General features: G+C 39.2%; 3 protein-coding genes and 2 non-coding genes across 6 annotated transcripts; 4 read left to right on the top strand and 1 right to left on the bottom strand.

The window, feature by feature from the left end:
* Positions 1-1,588: 1,588 nt before the first annotated feature.
* zgc:64106 (uncharacterized protein LOC393348 homolog) lies at positions 1,589-12,390 on the top strand. 2 transcript variants are annotated; one of them, XR_004656501.1, is made up of 7 exons: positions 1,589-1,830; positions 3,409-3,648; positions 4,063-4,152; positions 4,289-4,477; positions 5,954-6,063; positions 8,072-8,322; positions 12,379-12,390. XR_004656501.1 is itself a non-coding variant. In XM_034870713.1 (6 exons), exons 1-6 carry the CDS (start codon positions 1,674-1,676, stop codon positions 8,249-8,251), a joined length of 966 nt encoding a protein of 321 aa, XP_034726604.1. In that variant the 5' UTR covers positions 1,589-1,673; the 3' UTR covers positions 8,252-8,697. The 2 variants fall into 2 exon arrangements, 1 of the variants encoding a protein (XP_034726604.1); XM_034870713.1 differs by lacking the exon at positions 12,379-12,390 and having other exon boundaries at positions 8,072-8,697.
* On the bottom strand, positions 8,642-11,020 carry mlnl (motilin-like). Its single transcript, XM_034870716.1, has 5 exons — positions 10,690-11,020; positions 10,061-10,191; positions 9,146-9,244; positions 8,929-9,022; positions 8,642-8,767 (listed from the first exon to the last, which is right to left on the bottom strand). The coding sequence occupies exons 2-5, from the start codon at positions 10,172-10,174 to the stop codon at positions 8,760-8,762; spliced, it is 315 nt and encodes a 104-aa protein (XP_034726607.1). The 5' UTR covers positions 10,175-10,191; positions 10,690-11,020; the 3' UTR covers positions 8,642-8,759.
* Positions 12,391-13,675: 1,285 nt separating the features above from the next.
* Positions 13,676-19,275, top strand: nop56 (NOP56 ribonucleoprotein homolog). The gene is made up of 12 exons (XM_034870140.1): positions 13,676-13,789; positions 14,315-14,404; positions 14,478-14,592; positions 15,120-15,284; positions 15,562-15,760; positions 16,076-16,263; positions 16,592-16,743; positions 16,965-17,065; positions 17,710-17,858; positions 18,069-18,190; positions 18,411-18,515; positions 18,767-19,275. The coding sequence occupies exons 1-12, from the start codon at positions 13,709-13,711 to the stop codon at positions 19,070-19,072; spliced, it is 1,773 nt and encodes a 590-aa protein (XP_034726031.1). The 5' UTR covers positions 13,676-13,708; the 3' UTR covers positions 19,073-19,275.
* LOC117944155 lies at positions 16,390-16,509 on the top strand. The gene has a single exon (XR_004656510.1). It is a non-coding gene; the product is annotated as a small nucleolar RNA SNORA26 (small nucleolar RNA).
* Positions 18,266-18,332, top strand: LOC117944152. The gene has a single exon (XR_004656507.1). It is a non-coding gene; the product is annotated as a small nucleolar RNA SNORD57 (small nucleolar RNA).
* Positions 19,276-19,542: the final 267 nt, after the last annotated feature.

Raw genomic sequence — 19,542 nt, 5'->3', positions numbered from 1 at the left:
AGCTGCTTCATTCTCTTTGGTCAGTGTGTTCCTGGCTTGATTGTACAGGACTCTGTCCCCACTTCTGAAGACCTCCTCTTTGGACAGACGAAGCTGCCTGAGTTTTGCCGAACCATGGTTCTTTGTTGTTTTATGTGCTGAAGGTTTTATTTGGCACATACATGTCCTGTATGTTGGGACAAAAATGAACTAGACTGTGATCAGAGAGTCCCAAAGCTGCACACAGGACAGAGCAGTAGGCATCCTTTAATGTAGTACAGCAGTGATCCAGTGTATTAGTGTCCCTGGTGGGGCACTCAATATGCTGTCTATACTTTGGAAGTTCATGGCTGAGCTTTGCCCTGTCTCCAAGAACAATGACCAGGGAGTCAAGATGTTTTTTCTCCACGTCAGTTATCTGGTAGGCCAGGTGAAGTAACACCCAACTAACTCAGGCTTGAGGCGGAATGTACAGTAGATGGCGACCAGAACCAGCCAAAACTAATAGTTACAAATACTCCTTCGTCCCCTCTGCTATCTCTCTGCTTAACTCTGGAAAGACTAGGTAACGTCGCCACATAAGGTACACTGGGGTTTAAACTTTTAATGTTTTGGCATTTGTTTTTGCCATTTGGTTTGAGATTGTATTTAACTGATGTTGTTGTTTTTGTTGTCATGTACTGTGTGTCAATTATTTGCTACTGCAGCAAAATGAGTCGTCCCTTGGGGACAAATAAAGGTTTTTGAACTTGAACTTAAACTTGAACTTGAACTTGAACGAGGAAAACTCCCGCGGTGAATAAAAGAATCATAGTCGATGTGAGCTTATTTTATTCCAGACGCAAGCTTTTATTTTGAAAAGTAGAAGCTTGGGGATGGAACTAGGCGGGATGGCATGAGATGGGATGGCATGACATGGGACGCTCCAAGCTGCAGCCATACAGTCTTGGCAGGTAGAGAGAGCGGAGCTCGTTTTTCTTAATACATAATTATTATTAATACATAAATGAGAAACCCAAGCGATTCAAGCCTTGTGCAACAGCAGCAACACTGGCCTTAGGAGTCCAGAAGGACAGGAATTACTGTTATTGTAAATACTAGATAATAGACCATAGATTGACATCCCTGGCGGGAGACTTAGTTTTAGCCACAAGTTAGCTGATGTGTGCTAAATTAAGAGAACAGTTCTAAACTAAGCGTAAAACAAACTGTCTCTGAAAAGACATAGACATCAAGAAAAAATGCAAACAAGTGTCAAAGTGAATTAATATAATAGGATTGTGAGATTATTATTTTTTGATGATTGTGTTTATATATCAGCTCAACATTTTTCAATGCCAGTATTTGTTGTTTCAATGTCAAATTTTATTTTCAATACCACAGGTAACTTTCACTGTTCTTGGTCCACAGTTTTCTGCTTACAGCATTGTGATGAATAATTAAAACCAGATGTTTTCCATGACGGAGTATCCAGTTCATCTCAAGCAGACCTGGGCTGAAGCTTTACTGTTCCTTTTTACTTATAACAGAAACCGAATTTGAATCATTGATATTTGACTTCGCAAATTCGGGTTGTCTTGTAACGTATTCAGCCAATATTTACTAGGCACACCTACTTTTGCGTAGAATTTAGACGCAGGCGTAAGCTTTCCAGTTTCTTTTTGAGCTGACAGACGCTCAACTCTGGCTGTGCGATGGTTTGGTTGGATATACTTTGGAACCCGGTGTGGGCATTTTCCACGGCGCTGCTGGCGCTCGTTGTGCGCATGCAGCGCAGAGGACGCTGGGATCCGCACGCCTGCCCAGTCCGGCTGATTGGGAAGACTGCTATAGTGACTGGAGCCAATTCAGGTGTGTTCATTTTAATATATAGAATTAGCACACGGGCTGCAAGGGAATGCTTTAATGCCAATGCCAACAAAACAATTTGAATATTAAAACAATATGGTAAGGGACGTAAGGATGGCTGATTTTCTCTTCCTTACATGTGGCGATTTGACATGGCCGTTTATTACCCTGATCGCATGCTAAAAGCTATTTTTCCACTTTTACAGTTAGTCCTGATTCAAGTTGTTCCTAAAACAGCTGACATTTCGGATTTTACAGGAAATGCCATTGGCAGGAAGGATCATTTGATTTTTCTGAGATCAAGAATGTAGTCCGACCTGTTAACTATTAACACAGTAACAAATGAACTCAGTAGTGAACTTAACCAGAACTTACAGTAAATAGGCTAACTGTTTCAAAATCGAGACAGGGAGGTCAAACTTTTTGTGTCGATTTTACTGTTATTTATCATAATGGCTATCGAGCTAGATTAAACATGGTATTCAAAGAAATACATTCAAGTTCAATACATCCCTGTTTGTTTGTTGAAATAAATAATAAGTAGAGTATGGTAAAAGAGCGTGACAGAAGTGAATTGAAAACCTGTATTTCTAGTGGATAAATTCACCAGGCTTATTAATTGTTATGGCATCTTGTATAGGGCTATCACGTTTCTGAGTAACTCTACTCTAGCAGTTGGCCTAACTCTGGATTAGCTTTTATTGCTTGCCAAAAAGTCCCTTTTTTAGGTCCAAACCTTTAAAGGGCTTTTAATACATAGTATTGGTATTATATTAAATATGAAATGTTGATACATGAGGTGTAATACTGTGTGGATTGTACCATTAGATTGCAAGCAGTGGTGGAAGAAGTATTCAAATCCATTACATAAACGTACTAAAAAAAACAAAAAATACTCTGTCACAAGTAAAACTCTTGCATTGAAACCTATGTGTAGTTGGGTAATTTAATATCTTATAAACATTTTTTTGAAAAACACATTTGTTTGATGTGCAAAAATCCTAATTTGTAAAGTAACTAGCAACTAAAGGCGATAAATTAATGCAGTGGAGTAAAAAGCATTATATTTCCCTCTGAAATGTAGTGTTCACCTGTAGTGGTCCATATTATTTGTTTGTACTGATGAGTAATGACGAAATAATTTAGGACTGCTTTTCTTTTTTTGTGATATGAAATTTTTATTTTTTTACAACATACAAAACATACAATTTGCAACATGAACACCACCTAAGTTTCATTTTTTCTTCATAATCAGGTAGAAATAACCCAGCCTATGCCACTTTGTTTTCTTCAGTTTTTCTAAATGAAACAAGGGGAGACCTGACGTTCCGTACCACACAGTGGAAATGTGGCATAAGACAGCGTCGACAGACAGATTGGCAGACTGATGGAAAGAGAGATAGTGACCAACTCTACCTTCTTTAAGATCTGAACTCATGTTCTCCAAGAACCCCAGACCTTTTCTCCACAATACGACATGTCTAAACATGGGTAGTTAATAGGTCACCTGTTGATAGCCATTTGCTATATTGACATTTTTTTGTTATCAATTATTGCAAAGAAATAGTTGTTCTCTTCTAGGGATTGGAAAGTCCATTGCCTTGGACTTTGCACGCCGTGGGGCCCGTGTTATCCTGGCGTGTCGAAGCGAGGCCCGGGGGACAGCAGCACTTAAAGAAATCCGGGAGAAAACAGGAAACGATGACATCCACTTGCGTCTGGTGGATCTGTCTTCTCTGGACTCTGTCAGAGAATTTACTAAGAGGATTCTTGTAGAGGAGAAAGCTCTCCACATCCTTGTCAACAATGCTGGAGCATCAGGTGATGCATTCATACACAGTATACATGGAATCATAGTTTTGAAGCTTCACTGTGCAGTTTTTTATTTTTTGTGAATTTTCAAAACCCAGAAAGCCCACAGTATAACAATGCAATACCACAAGGCACAAACAGAAATCTTCACGACTGCGCATGCACAAGGGATAAACCCACTTGCAACAGCTCTTAGAGGGCTATGCCATAGAATTGGTATAAAATAACATGATATAGAAGCACAACAATATAACATTATATATTATGAGACATATAGATGTAATGTTTACAATTCATTATCTCAATGTGAAGTACTCCAAAGTATAGAAGTATAACTGTGTTTGTTAGTGCGTAGTTATGTGTACATTTGTATCTAATATAATTTGTAAAATCAAATTGCACTTCATTTAATATTACCATCAGGTTTACCCAGGCAGATAACCAAAGATGGCTTTGACGTTTCTTTTGCCACCAACCACCTGGGACCATTTCTTCTTACCAACCTGTTGCTGGGTAAGGCTCTGCAGTACCTTTTTAATCCAGCAGGTATATTGTGGATGTGAAATCCCGATTACCTGTCATATTTTTATTATTTGTCTTTCATTTTCTTTCTCTCCTCCTCGCTCTGCTTGTCTCTGATTCACTCCAGACCTGATGAAGCGTTCAGCTCCGGCACGTATTGTCACCATCGCCTCAGCAAACCATGTGAAGGGTCAAGTGGACTTCTCTCATTTTCATGGCGAGAACCTCATTTATCACAGGGATAATGTCTACAACCACACAAAGCTGCACAATATCATCTTTACCAACGAGCTTGCATGCAGGCTCGAAGGGACAGGTAGACTAAAATCAAGATTTTTATGATAATCTTCCATTAGTATAGAGAATGCATGGTCGGTCCTGTTGAAAAAGTGCTGCAGAAAGCAACGTCACGTCACTGTTATTTACAGTATACAGACCTAGATCACAAATTGCAAATATGTACAGGATATTACACCCTCTGTCCTTTATGACCCTCATTTCAGCTTAGGGAAAAGCTCCCCAAAAAAGCTGTTAATTAATGGGTAAAAAAATGGAAGAAACCTCAGGAAGAGACGCGGAATAGGGATCCCTCTCCCAGGACAGACAGACGTGCAACCGATGTTTGTACAGAAAAACCAACATAATAAAACCACAGGATAGACAATCCAAATGATAAAACTATAGATAGAATGTAAACATCTGAAGAAATGGATATGGTTATGGGATAATGTCAGGCAGCTTTCAGGTGTCACCAAACAGATAGGACCTGGGCCACACAACTTCCTCACCACCATAGAAACCTGGAAAGTGGACAGTGGTGGAATGTAACTAAGTACATTTACTCAAGTACTGTACTTAAGTACACATTTTTGAGGTACTTGTACTGTACTTTTCTTTTCATTCCACAGACAGAAATATTCTACTTTTTACTGCACTACATTAATCTGACATCTTGAGTTACCAGTTACTTTACAAATTAATATTTATTTGCACACAAAACATATTTAGCTTAAAAAATGCAATGGTTTATTATAAATTAATTTACCTAAAAATATACAGGCCAACAGCCTTTTTACAAATGACATGATTAGCTGATTAAACACTAAGTTGATTATCAGAACTGTTTTGATCGTTTGACCAGTTTCTCAAAGAAGTTTTTGCATTGACTTTTAATACTTTAAGAACATTTCCCATGATACTTAAATACTTTTACTTAAGTAACTTTGCTCGTTTGAAAGCCATGATGTCTCTCACTCACATGGGTGGGCCAAATTCTCTGGGCGGGCAAAGCAGAGAAAGGGGAAGTAACTTTGCCCCTTATGACCTCATAAGGAGAGGGTTCCAGATCGGCCCATCTGAGCTTTCATTTTCTAAAAGGCAGAATAGGATACCCAGGACTTGGTTAACACCTATCACCATTTCTAGCCCCTGGAGGACCATAGGCAGGCTGGGGGGAAGTAAATTAATGTTTAAAAACCTCATAAAGTGAAACTTTTATGCCATGGGACCTTTAATGCAGGACTCATACTTGTACCAGAGTAGTTTTACAGTGTGGTATTAGAACGTTTAAATAAGTAAAGGATCTGAATACTTCTTCGACCACTGTTTAGGACTAGCATGGAACAGGCCTGACAGCAAAACGTTACATAATGAGGATTTTCCCCTTTACAAAGTCTGCATTCATAGACCAGCTGAGACTGACTTTGCCTACAGTTTTTCTGTCCCTAGTGTTTCTATAAATGTATCTGTTTCTATGTGTATATCTCTATGTGTTGTGTTTATGTTCCTGTAGGTGTCACCGCAAACTCTGTCCACCCTGGTGTTGTCATGACAGATGTATTGAGACACTACCCATTCATGATTCGTTTTCTTTTTAACTGTGTTGGAATATTCTTTTTCAAGGTGAGTACATTGTGGCATTTTGTTGCAGAGTGACTGTGCAGAGGGACATTATTTTTCCACTGTCATGTCTTTCCCCTGTCCAGGTTGAATTTGATTGGTTATTGTTCACGAACCTCCTCCTGTTATGCAAATGCTCTCTCACCCAATGCACACTGATAGTCTGTGTGCTGAGCTTGCTCAGTGAGACAGGCACATGGTCCAGGTGGGCCTACAACAAGACTCAAGTCTGCTATTCGCTTAACTTGGGACGCAATTTAGTATTAAATAAATCCACTTCATTGAAGTCATGTGACCTTCCTGTTTACCTTCCTGTTGTGTTCTAAGTTAAAACAGACCTACTTAAAAACAATGAATTTGGGATTCTTTAGTTTGCATTCGGCCAAAACCTTGATCAAGTCAGGATGTTGGGTAATGAGCAACTGCAGCTGAAACATTGTGTCTAGTTTTCCACAGTAATGTTTTGATAGTTAGCCTTGGCTGCCAGAACACACAATGTTCAAACCACAAACAGACGTGCAACAGATGTGTGTACAGAACAACCAACATTATAAAATCACAATGTAGAAAATCCAAATGATAAAACTATACATAGAATGTTAACATATGACAAACACACCTATTAATAAAAAGACATTTAACAACATGAAGCAAATTTAGAACTGGGCAAGCAATCATTAATCTAAGGAACATTCTTCAGAACAGGCTTTGTCCCAGACTTCCCGTTGACCTACATGTGGTTACGTGAAAGCAACTGGAAATGTAGCACTGTCAGCACTAGGAATGCCAGTGATTTTTGTGGTTGTATTGGTTTTGGTTCTGTACTCCAGCACATTAAATTTAGAATTAGAATTAAACAATCACCATGCAGTGCTGGTGTCAGCTTTACTTCAGTGTGTTTTCAGCAACACGATGAACAGTGTAGGAACTTTATAGGGCTACCTTTTAGTTAGGGCCCGAGCACGAAGTGCAATATTGTTTTTGTAGGAATTTTTATTATTCCGAACCGTCTCTTTAATTTTTGAGGGCTTTAGAATGTGGGAAAATTCACAAAACTTTGGACACATATCAGACCTATAAAAAATGACAAATATCTGTAGTGATTGGGCTTGGGTGTTGTCAGGGGGCTCAATAGCACCCCCTAATTTGCACCCTGACTTAACTTAACACACCTATTATCTGGAACTCTGTCAAGCTATTTTTAGAAAAAATCCCCCCAAAAAATTAAATTAAAAATATTACATTTTACGAAATGGTGCGAAATGTTTCATTTTACGAAGACTTTTTTGAGGACTTCAGGATCCACGAAAAATCTCAAAATCTTGCAGCCATGTGCAGAACATGAAACTCTTTCATCAGAATACACATTTAGGCTTGAGAGTGGTAGAGTTGCTCTACAGCGCCCCCTTAATTGGTTTTAGCACTTCGGCACATTTTTGAAGGCCTCAATATATATATTATCACCCTAACCCCCACATAAACACCTGGGAGCTTTGCAAGTCTGTTCAGCGCAGCAGTGCAGACAATAATTTACTGTTAGTGAATAGCACAGAGTGAAAGTCAACAGTTTCTTTCTATGTAGTGACAGTGATCATGTCGTTAGTCCAGATTAGTACTGGTAAACTTATCTACATCGAGGAATAGAAGGCATCGTGCTCTCTCCTTTTTATTTGACAAAAACGCAGAATTTTAAAATACATCCATATGGAAGCTTTTTAAGGAAGGAGCAGGTTGTGGCACACGCAGACAGAAGAACACACACACACAGATAGCTGCAGCAAAATCAATCTTTGTGTTTGTGTCTGTTTTTAACCTTTTTTCTGAGTTCCCTCTTGACCTAGCCCTTATCCTTCTGATGTTTATCAGTGATGTGTATCACTAGCAACAGACTATGCAAACCATCTTGTTATACTACACCCACATCAGAGCAATGATTACATAAACTTCCTGGTTGCATATTTGCATCTGCAGAGATATCTATGTGTTGTTTCTGTTGACTTTCCCCTCTTAGTCTCCAGATGAGGGAGCATTCAGCCCAATCTTCTGTGCAGTATCAGAGGAAATGGAGGGGATAACTGGGAAGTATTGCGACAGTGACTGCTGCCTGGTTCTCCCGGCCCCTTTAGCTCGAGACGCTGCCCTCGCAGTCAAGGACTTTGAAATCTGCGAAAGGCTGACAGCAAAGCTCTGAAACAAAGCTATCAGGCAAACGGGCTTGATAACAGAAAAGTGGTCAAATTCCACTCTTAATTTTGACATAATGTGTCTTTAAAATCATTCAAGATTATTTTTTATAAAAGAGAAGCCCAAACTAATCATGTGTTATATATTTGGAAATGGTAAAGCTTTGTCACTTGCGTGTGAATAACAGGCCAAATACTGTGTGTTTAATCACTTACTTTTCATATCAGCTATCATATTGTCTGGGTAATTCTCATTCATGAAAATAAATATGTGAACTATACATGTATATTAATATATAGTTTCACAAAAGTCAGGTACGTGAATGAGTGAAATGAGTTTCCTGAGACATGCTGACACCATGTGGTCAAATTATTCAGACATCACAATGACAACAGAATAAGTGGCACGATCACTACTCTTTATTGACTGATTGATTGAAACACAATAAAACATATGCTATTCAGTGCCTTTTGAAGAATTTGTACAGCGTTCATCACATGGTGTCTTCGGCCTTGTTACTTGGCTGCAGAGACACAGATAGTGAGAGATTTGAGAGAAATAAGTGTGTGTCTACTAATCGTCTTTGGATAATAAAAGAAGATACAAGACTATGTTGTATGTCTGCAAATAAGCTTTTTTTTAACAAATGTGTCACTACATCTACCACAATGCAAACACATGTACCTTTCTGATGTTCCTCCACTATCTCATGGATGTTCTCTTTGAGCACATCTAGCTGTTTGGGTGAAAGTCGGACGCCAATCTCCAATGTTTCATCCTGGACACACAGAAGAATTGTCAAGGGCTTGTATTCAATGAGCCAATTCTTTGGTGAAAACAGCAACAATGTTGGGGGTGAAGGTTGTGCGTGCGTGCATTGCGTGCGTGTGTGCATGCTCACAGGACTCTCACCACGTTCCACACGAGGAAGCTGTTGACCTGTCTCCTCTTCATACTGACCATTGGATTTAGGCTCCATGTCCTTTCTACCTTCTCTCTCCTGCAGCACAGGCACACAAAACACATTATTTGCACAAAAAGGAAACCTACTGTAATACTGATTGGACTTCTACAACCTTCAGCCACAAAACCTACATAAATCAAGAACAATAGATAGTTCATAAGATTCTTAAACTCGTTTGAAACTATGAGCAACCTTCACTTCACAATTTTTTGTAACTTTATCCTTCAAACTTTGAAAACCAAACACCAACTGAAAAACTCCATTTCATCTACCCTTTTGGATGAAATTAACATAATACTACTGATATTTAAAAAAGAAATGTGTCACTGTTGATATGTTTTAGGGTACTAGAGCTGCAACTAATGGTTATTTTCAATACTTATGTATCTACCAGTTATTCTCTCAGTTAATGGATTAATTGTTTGGTCATAAAATGTAAAAAACAACAAATTGCTATTCCAATTTTCTAAAACCCAAGGTGTTCATCAAATTGGTTTTCTTGTCCAACCAACACGTCAAAACCCTGAGGTGTTCACAAAAGAAAGAAAAGGAGTACAACCTCATAACTGAGAAGCTGGAACAAATAAAGGTTTGGTGTTTTTACCCTGACAATTTACGTGATTATTTGATTATCAAAATGTGTGTCTAATTGTTACAAACAGTTTACTGTAAAAAATTGAAGTTACGTAATTAAACTGGTGCTCAATAGGTAAAGCCACAGGACAATATAATGTAAGACAAAGCTATAATGAGTTAAGCACTAGACTGCATTGAAAATACATCAGACATGCCTATTAAACTGTCACTCAGCTCTACTTGGGCTCACTGTTCAATCCAACACAAGCTGCTTACCTTAAACAGCATCATCTCCTTTGGACTGAAGAAGGTGATGTGTCCCTCGGTCTTCTCAACCAGCAGCGCCACCAGGCATGCCAACACCAAGCAACCAGCCACTGCTCCACGCATCCTTATTCTGCTCCGTCCTGGATAAATACACACACATACACATGCATATACACATATACTGTAGGCATGCATGCAGAACAAAAGGCTCAGGAAAACAAACTGTAGAGTCAGTTCACAACAACAGAAGTGAGTTGCACATGAGGCAAGGCCACACACAGAAATTAGGGAATGTTTTTAGAAGTGGGAAAGAGAGGCAACAGTCAAACGCACAGTACATGAGTTGCAGTGTGTGTGTGTGTCAGAAACAGTAACTAAGGTGAGAGTTAAAGCCACAGGGGATTCCATGTTATTGTGCAAGGCAAACATTAACAAGTGTGGAAGTAAAAAGCAATGAACAAGCGAGATAAGATACCAGTTGACCAGCCATACTACATACAACAGCGAGACCGCTCTGTACACAAAAGAGAATGAAGACACTATGTCAAAGCGGAGAAAGACAGGAGTAACAGAGAGTGGGGAAAAGCCCAAAAGACAGGAAGAAATAGTGAAGCAGAGAAGCTATGTGTTATACTCACAGGCTGTGTCAGCTTTGGACAGTTGTTTAAGGAAGTTGCTTTAAGACGAGCAGAGTTCCACGGATCTGAGTGTCAACTTGTCCCACTCGGCCTTTATATCGTACCCTATCCTGATCCCTACACTTTTTCCTGTCCTCTCTCACCCCCTTCTTAACAAGCTCATTTAAGCACTCTCCTTCATGCTCCTGGCAACACACATAATACTGGCTTTTTTATTAGGGCAGTAAGCTTACCGTGCTGCATGTGTTTAGGCCTTTGACCAGATAGACAAAATGACACATTGAGGAAGGTAATAAAGAACTCAGATTGTGTACTAAAGGAAAATAATCAATACCACAACATAGAAATGATCAGTTTCAAGTTAAAGTCATGCGCTCAAATATTTCCATAAGTAAAAGTCAAAATGTATTAGCATCAACATATACTTAAAGTGCCACAAGCAAAAATCATTATGCAGAATGGTTCGCCTCAGAATAATGCATAATATATTTTTGGATTATAATTATTGATGCATTAATGTGTGTTAATCACGTGTTGTGAAACTGGTAAAGGCGGAGCTAATTTCAATTACTTGGTTTACTTTATCTGCCGGGTAGCATGTGAACTTCCCCTGGGGATCAGTAAAGTTTTATTTTAATCTATAATATGACATCCTAATTTATTTGTTGATTGTATTTTGTATTATTAATCTGAACATGCAATCTAACAAGTAGCAACAAGTAAATGGATAAGAAGTATAAAGTAGCAGAAAATGAAAATTCTCAAGCAAAGTAAAAGTACCCTTAAAATAGTGCAGAACTTGAGTAAATGTTCCTAGTTACTTTCCACTACTCCAACCCTGTGGCATATTGTTAGAGGGTTTGTGTGAGCTACATAGCATACTGAATCATGTGATGTGATATTGCAGTGAATTAATTGTAGAGGTGGTTAAATGAAGAAATCAGAAATTCAGCCTCATTTATATATATATATATATATATATATATATATATATATATATATATATATATATATATATATATATATATATATATATATATATATATATATATATATATATATATATATATATATATTATAGTAATTTAACTTAAAACAAACTTAGGTGGAAGATAAAAGCTAACTCATTCATCGTAACTCATCTTAAAACAGAAACTGTCTTTGACTTTCATGTGGTTAACAAAGTTAAATACCAAAAACACTCATTGTGATTAATATACTGGACTTTAAAAGTGTTAATTGTGTGTGCGTGTGTGTGTGTGTGTGTGTGTGTGTGTGTGTGTAGCAACCAGGAGATGATCTGTCGAGGTCTGTCATAAATTCTTTGCTCTAAACTAATACCAAACACAATGTGACATTTATGACCTAGCAGTATTTTATACATGTGAACAAACCTACCCGCATGCATCTGTTCCTCCAAAACGTCATGGCCCTAAAGATCTTAATCTTTTGCATTTTCCTACTAATGACTTCAAAATCAGAATCAGAATCAGCTTTATTTGCCAGGTATGAGAAAATATAAGAGGAATTTTGCTTTGGATCATCATGATTGCTTCCAATGCGCTCACACATACAAAACAAACACACTATAAACAGAAACGATATAGACATGTAGCCTAACTGTTCTCCTACATGATGGTGAAATGTTATCGCAGGCTGGGTTTATTTTGATGTCAGAATACTCTCCAGGAGTGCACAATTAAAAACATTGCCCCTGTTGTATTTGGTTTATTACAATTCAAGGACAAGAGTTCAGCTTTGTTTCTCTTCTTTAACACCCCAGTGACGCACAAGCTCTTAAAAAAGTTTTAAAAAAATCAGATCTTTGATATCAATGTATTTTCTTGTTTTGATGTATCCACAATGTACGCTGCAGCCGAGTTACGCATGGAAAATTGCATCCCAATCAACATTGGCTGCCTGCTGCACCAACTGAGTACTGCATTTGTATTGGAGTTTAGCTAAAAGATAAGTCTTACTGGCATAAACCAAATGTCCCACAAAAAGAAATGAAGTAATGTGTCATACAGCTAGAACAATTGATTGATTAGTCGATCAAGGGAAAAATAAAATTCTGTGGTTCAGCTTGAAATAAATATGAATATTCACTTTTTGAATTCACACCCTTGAAAATGAGCCACATAGCATTGATGACATATTCCTTTATAACATGGGCACTGTAGTTCGTTTTGACTCTGTTTCCCGATACACCTCCTGCTCCTGGGCCCACCCACCTAAGTACAGATGTGTATCAATCTGAGGCTGAGTATAGTATAGTATCCAACAAACGCACTGTTTACTCCTGTTTTATCCAAACCTACGGAGCCCAGCTCTTTAAGAAAAATTACCGCACGTTTGTAAAAGATGACACTGCATTCAAAACCCATTTTAAAGACCTTAGGGTATGTATAAGCTGTGCTTCCCTCACTTTCCTGTTGCACCTGTAAAGGGGACAACATCCTCATCAACTTGCCTAAAGCATTAATCAGAGAAAGTGGAAACTACTATGGACTACGTGACATGACTTATAACGTCAGATACAAACAAATTTGTATGTAAGGTAAACAACAAGGAATGAAAGTCAGCAGTTTGCTTCAATATAGTATTTTGTCTCTAGTAGTTTATGGAATTACTGGAAAAAACTAAAGGGTTCATAACAGTAGCAAATAATAGTGTGACTAAACCTGCCTCTCTCCAGCATCATGGGGCAAGTTTTCCTCATGGATGTCTGCATCCTCTCTTAATACTAATGGATTTTGTGTTTCCATTTCTTTCACCTCCATTACTTTCTGAAAAACAGTGTAAGAACAAAGTTTTACTATCGTAAAGAAAGGCTTATAGTTTTTAAATTTTTTTTTTTTTGCTGTGAATGTAACCTCAGACATCTTACCTGGACATAGTGGTATCTGTCATTGAAGAGAACGCATAACGGTAGAGCATGGTGAAGTTTTTCCGTTGGGTCTCGCGATAGTATGTCGACATTGCGGTATTTGGGTCATGTGGCAATTTGCTGAAACGTATGATACAGCCGTCTTTTAGCCGAGGTAACGGAGCTGAGCAGACACGCACAGCGTGCTGCTGCAGAGATTTACTTATCATGGTAAGAGAACTGGTGCTGGATGTTTGTTAATTATACAGTTTGTCAATGTAGGGTACAATCGAAGGCTCTCTAAGATCAGAAATGTCTTTTTTCTTCTTCTTTATGTTTAATCTTAATACTCTCCAGTTAGGGGCCTTTCAACATGAGTGGGGCAGTTAGCCACCCCTTTGCTAACATTAACCGGAATTTGTCTTTACAACAGAACCACTGTAACAACTACAGATAGGATTACGTTTATCAGTCGCAGTCTCGAATTTAAAACCAAACGAATTCTACATTTTAGCAGCAGCACGTTAACGGTGGTGTTCTGGGCTAAAGTTAGCTTGACTGCTAGCATTACGTACGCATGGGCCTATCAACACGTGGGTTCATAACGACAACGTGGTTACGTCTAAAAGTTATCGTAATGTAATTTGAAGTCGCAAACACCGGTTATAATCAGTCACATTGACTGTAATATGCAAACAATTGTTGTTTTCACTCCTTTGTCTAATATATTTTCTTTTTTTTTTTAATCTTCCGCAGGTGCTGTTGCACGTGCTGTTCGAGCATGCGGCGGGCTATGCGCTATTTGCAGTCAAAGAAGTGGAGGAGATCGGCATGCTGCTACCTCAAGTGGGTCTTTGTTTTTGTTTTTGCGGTTTTATGTTTTCCGGATGGACCATAGATAACGAGGTGTATATTTTAGGTGGAGGAGAGCGTGCTGAGCATTGGGAAGTTCAACAGCATGGTGAGCTTGGCTGCCTTCTTCCCCTTCAAGTCGGCCCAGGCTGCTCTGGAGAACATCAATGCCGTTTCGGAAGGCAAGCTGATTTCCTACTTTATGGCTCTATTTGTGTCCTCAGTTGTAATGATGTTAAATAATCTGTCAATCCACTGATTTACTGTGCTGACAACCTCATGTATAACCTGAACAACTGAAGACCGTTTAAAATGCAGCCGTGTTTGAATATGGTGACCTGGCAACAACTTTACCTTTTTTTTTTTAAGGATTTAACTTACGGTATCTAAATGAAGGGAACTTACAATACTAGCAGTAGCTCAACATAAACTGTAAGCATTTTGATCAACACATAAAATGGATAATTTCGATAGATGAGATACTATCCCTTCTAAAATGGCTGATCCACATTATTCACTTTAATTGAACAGATTAGACTGACTACTTAATTGCATCATTCAGTAAATCTGGTCAAACAAAGGAGCAGATTGTATTAATTCACATTGTCAGTGTCACATTTTTCAAATGGCTTTGCTGCATCTTAGATTCATTTCAGCCAAGTGCATATAGACATGACTAATAACCCCCCCCCCCCTCATTCACTTGCAGGTGTGGTTCATGCTGACTTGAAGTTGTTCCTAGAGACGAACCTGCCCCTCTCTGGGAAGAAGAAAGCTATATTGGGGGTTTCCGATGCCAAGATCGGAGCAGCTTTACAGGAAGAATTTAGCATTTCCATCCAGACCGGAGGGGTGGTGGCTGAGATAGCAAGAGGTGAGTAGACAAATTGCCCCCCTCAATATCACTTACCATTTTGGAAGATAATGCTTTATTTAAATTTAGAAAAATCTGGGAAGACTTCATAGGACTGGAACAAAATTGCCAATGTTGAGATTGTAAAAAAAAGGTCTGTTGTGATGAAATCTTGTAACCCTGAAACCCATGAAGGCAAATACTGAAAATCTGAACAGCCACTGGTCATTGGCCATAATCTGCTACTGTTCCACTTAATCCAGACAAACCCTTTTTTTTTTGTTATCTGTCCTGTCAGGTGTGCGTCTGCACTTCCACTCTCTAGTAAAGGGTCTGACTGCTCTGGCTGCTTCCAAAGCACAGCTGGGCCTTGGCCACAGCTACTCCAGGGCTAAAGTGAAGTTTAATGTCAACAGGGTTGACAACATGATCATACAGTCCATTGCGCTGTTGGATCAGCTAGACAAAGACATCAACACCTTCTCCATGCGTGTCCGGTAAGGTTTCCTCTATCCCACCACTTAAAGATGTCTCTATTGTATTAAAGGCAAAGCTTTGCAGATCAGGGTTTTTCAGTGTGTGTGTGTGTGTGTGTATGCAGTTTGAATGTCACTTCCTGTGTTGCATGGCAATGTTGTAGTCTAATTCTGTGTAGCCACACTGGTAACACTAAAACTTGCTGGCTGGTCAGCCAGCAGCTGACTGTTCAGTATGCATTGGGACAAGGTATTGCTGAGAAGGGCAATGTATGTTGCTTCTGACATTACCCTAGTGTTGCAAGTTTTCTGACAATCATTGTCTTCTGTCGGCAGTGAATGGTATGGCTACCACTTTCCAGAGCTGATTAAGATCGTGCCAGACAACTCTACATACTGCCGCATGGCTCAGCTCATCGGAAACAGGAAGGAGTTGTCGGAAGAGAGTCTGGAGAGTCTAGAGGAGGTGGTGATGGACGCCGCCAAAGCTCAGGCCATTCTGGATGCATCACGTTCCTCCATGGGTCAGTACTCTCTTTAGACATAAATGTATAAATATAATTCTTGTCAATGTTTCATCTGTGCACAACACCTGCTTGTTTTTACACAGCATTTGTCAAAGCAGTTATGAACACACGCATGCCCCTTATTTGCCCACCTTGGATCAATAACTGTCCTGGGTGACTAACACAGGGGGGCAGAGTATCTCTCTCATAAACCTGTAGTGAAGGCACAAATCCTCACTGCGGATCCTGTCGGGAGAAACAACCACACATTGGATTTGAGTTTGTCTGCAAACTACTTGATGGTTGAAGCTGCCTAAATGGGTGATTTAATATCTCTGTTCTCCAGGTATGGATATCTCCCCTATTGACCTGATCAACATAGAGAGATTCTCCAATCGTGTAGTGTCTCTGGCTGCCTATCGACTGGAGCTGCAGGAGTACCTGCGCTCCAAGATGAGCCAAGTAGCTCCAAATCTAGCAGCCTTAATTGGTGAAGTGGTGAGTGTAAAGTTTTTTTTTTTTTTAGATCTATGGATAATTTTTTTTTTGGGACCAATGATGTTATATCAATATCTGTCAATCCACTGAATGTGTGTGATGAAAAATATATCCAAACTGATGGTCCTCAGGTGTGTCAGAAGTCAAATCCATTCTTAATAGTAGTCCCGCAGTGCTCTATGCGATCGACAGTTAGTGTGATACTGTTTTCTTTTTGTTAGGTGGGAGCTCGTCTGATCTCCCACGCTGGCAGTCTAACCAACCTGGCAAAGTACCCAGCCTCCACGGTCCAGATTTTGGGAGCAGAGAAGGCCCTGTTCAGGTACTGGGGAATCCCCTCCCTGCTGGGGAAAGAAGTGGCTGCAGTGATGGCAGGGCTGGGCAGGAGCAGAGCAGGGTGACTGGAGAAGACTTTTTTTTAAAGTCTTTTCTAGAGTGATCCCTCTCTCCCTAATGCACTCTCACAGTCTGAGCAGCCATTTTCCAGCACTGAGGTAGAAAATCTGAAAAACTTGGAGACTAGAAGCATTACACATACTTAAAATGCAAATTTCTCACTACTGTATGATTTGAATATATTTAAAATAAAATTATATTTGACAAATTGGCATGAAATCCAATGGAAAAAAACCCACCTAGACACAATAAATTTGAGCCAGTAGATTTCAGATTGGTAATGCTCATCTCATTAGTGGCCATTACTTTGAGGTCATCTGGGTTGACAAGCACTCAGTTGTCTGCATGTCAACATTTTAAAGTAACTTTAGAATTGTCCACATTGTTATATTCACATAGTACTTTGACTTTAGTTCCTGACATGTTTTGACCTAGATATGACTTCTCAGTAAATATCAGTGATGCAATTGTTGCCCATAGCTTACATTTTCACTTGTGCTTATTGTGCATCATTTTACTTTTTTTTTTTTTTTTTTTTTTTTTTTTTACTTTTAATTTTTTTTTTTGCAGAGCTCTAAAGACTCGTGGCAACACCCCCAAGTATGGGCTCATCTTCCATTCCACCTTCATTGGGCGTGCTGCTGCCAAGAACAAGGGCCGAATCTCCAGATATCTGGCAAACAAGTGCACCATCGCCTCACGCATTGACTGTTTCTCTGGTGAGTAAGAACTTCATAACGTATACTTTTTGCCCGCGCGTTTAAATCACAATGCATGTGGCATTTTTGCAATGATGTTCACATTTTTCGTCAACAGTATTCATCCTTTGGGTTGGTGGTGACAAGCTAATTCCTGAGCAAAGCCACAATCACTTATCTACTTCAATCCTCTGCTGGCTTTGTCATTGAATAACGTTACTTTTCCTGCAGAGGTACCCACAAGTGTATATGGTGACAAGCTGCGGGGACAGGTGGAAGAACGCTTGTCTTTCTATGAGACGGGCGATGTGCCACGGAAGAATGTGGATGTCATGAAGGAAGCTGTAAAAGAGGTGAGCTCATGATGTGAGAAGCTGGGTGGTACTTGACAGGAATCAATTGTCTAAAGTGCAATTGTCAGTTAATGCTGTAAATGATGAGAAGGCTTTCCCGACATCGCTGTGAGGGTACAAACTGATTTAATGAGCCTGATGCAGCATTATGATTCTTTAAAAGAAAAAGTTGGTTTCACTTATATGTAATTTAAAGCTTATTTTATTTAACTTGTCTTAGGCTACTGATGTTGCAACTGAGATCAAGCGGAAAATTGAGAAGAAAGAAAAGAAACGCAAGAAGCGTGAGAAGAAGTTGCAAGAAGAAACTAATGGTGAAGCAGAGGTAAGCATTGCCTATAGTATCTTACCATGCATGTTTTGATTTGAGAGTTGACCTACACGCGTGGTCCTCTCTCAGTGTACGACATGCTATATAAGCGTGACTCCGAACCATTGACTGGTCATAAATAATAGACTTGATCACTGAAGTGAGTCAGACATTGCAACCACTTAAAGGATATTCCAAATGAAGGCTCGCTATAAATACAAATTTCATCCCTATTGTCACTTAATTTTTTTTCTCATTCCTTGCAGGCAGAGAATGAAGTAAAGAAAAAGAAACTAGCGTCTGAAGACATTGAGGTTGCACCACAGGAGAGCCCTGCTGCGGAGAACGGAGCGGAGGACTCCTCGGCCAAGAAGAAAAAGAAACGAAAAGCTGAGGTACAAATCCAGCCAGAGGAAGCTGCTGCTACAGATAATGGAGCTGAGGAAGTGGATACTCCTGCCAAGAAGAAAAAGAAACGAAAGACTGAGACTAAGGAGGCAGAGCAAGCAGAAGAGACTCCAGAAACCCCAGTGTCTGAAAAGAAGAAAAAGAAGAAGAAAACGGAGACCTAGAGAATGTGGTCAAAGACTAAATCTTTATAATTGTGTACAGTTTCTTTTTTAATTCATTTTACACTTTAATTTTTCCTTATGTCTTTTGAGGCAACCCTAAAGTGGATAAGACTGCAAAGAAATGCTTAACTGTGCCTTGAAGCCAGTGACATTTTACTTGTACTTCTGTAAATAACTATCATTAAACTTTTTGACAAGTAAAACATCTGGAGTGTTGTGTAATTTCATAGGTTTCTTGCCATCTTGTGTACCATCTTATAATTTGATTGGTTTTGGCAGTACTTTCAGCTATTACTTTCCATGGACCTCTGGAGGGTGACAAAACAACGCTGCAGATAAATTAAAACTAACTCATCTGGCAGGCTTTAGAAATTTTAGTATGCGGTATCATTGGATTGATTACTGTGACTTACTGCATAACAGGTATATAATTGTAAAAATATTCTGATCCTTTTTAGGTTTCATGTAAT

Source organism: Etheostoma cragini, chromosome 4 (genome assembly GCF_013103735.1).
Source record: "Etheostoma cragini isolate CJK2018 chromosome 4, CSU_Ecrag_1.0, whole genome shotgun sequence".
NCBI lineage: Eukaryota > Metazoa > Chordata > Actinopteri > Perciformes > Percidae > Etheostoma > Etheostoma cragini.
The sequence above is the reverse complement of the archived record's forward strand: the minus strand, read 5'-3'. Positions and strand labels throughout refer to the sequence as shown.

Bases quoted from the DNA above. Each gene is read 5' to 3' on its own strand.
- nop56 (XM_034870140.1), top strand. From the start codon at position 13,709: ATGATACAGCCGTCTTTTAGCCGAGGTAACGGAGCTGAGCAGACACGC. The intron at 14,593-15,119 runs GCAAGCTGATTT...ATTCACTTGCAG, and splicing joins CATCAATGCCGTTTCGGAAG to GTGTGGTTCATGCTGACTTG. The intron at 18,191-18,410 runs GTGAGCTCATGA...AACTTGTCTTAG, and splicing joins TGAAGGAAGCTGTAAAAGAG to GCTACTGATGTTGCAACTGA.
- zgc:64106 (XM_034870713.1), top strand. From the start codon at position 1,674: ATGGTTTGGTTGGATATACTTTGGAACCCGGTGTGGGCATTTTCCACG. The intron at 1,831-3,408 runs GTGTGTTCATTT...GTTCTCTTCTAG, and splicing joins AGTGACTGGAGCCAATTCAG to GGATTGGAAAGTCCATTGCC. The intron at 4,478-5,953 runs GTAGACTAAAAT...ATGTTCCTGTAG, and splicing joins ATGCAGGCTCGAAGGGACAG to GTGTCACCGCAAACTCTGTC.
- mlnl (XM_034870716.1), bottom strand. From the start codon at position 10,174: ATGCGTGGAGCAGTGGCTGGTTGCTTGGTGTTGGCATGCCTGGTGGCG. The intron at 9,245-10,060 runs GTAAGCAGCTTG...CCTGTGCTGCAG, and splicing joins AGGAGATGATGCTGTTTAAG to GAGAGAGAAGGTAGAAAGGA. The intron at 9,023-9,145 runs GTGAGCATGCAC...CTGTGTGTCCAG, and splicing joins TGGAACGTGGTGAGAGTCCT to GATGAAACATTGGAGATTGG.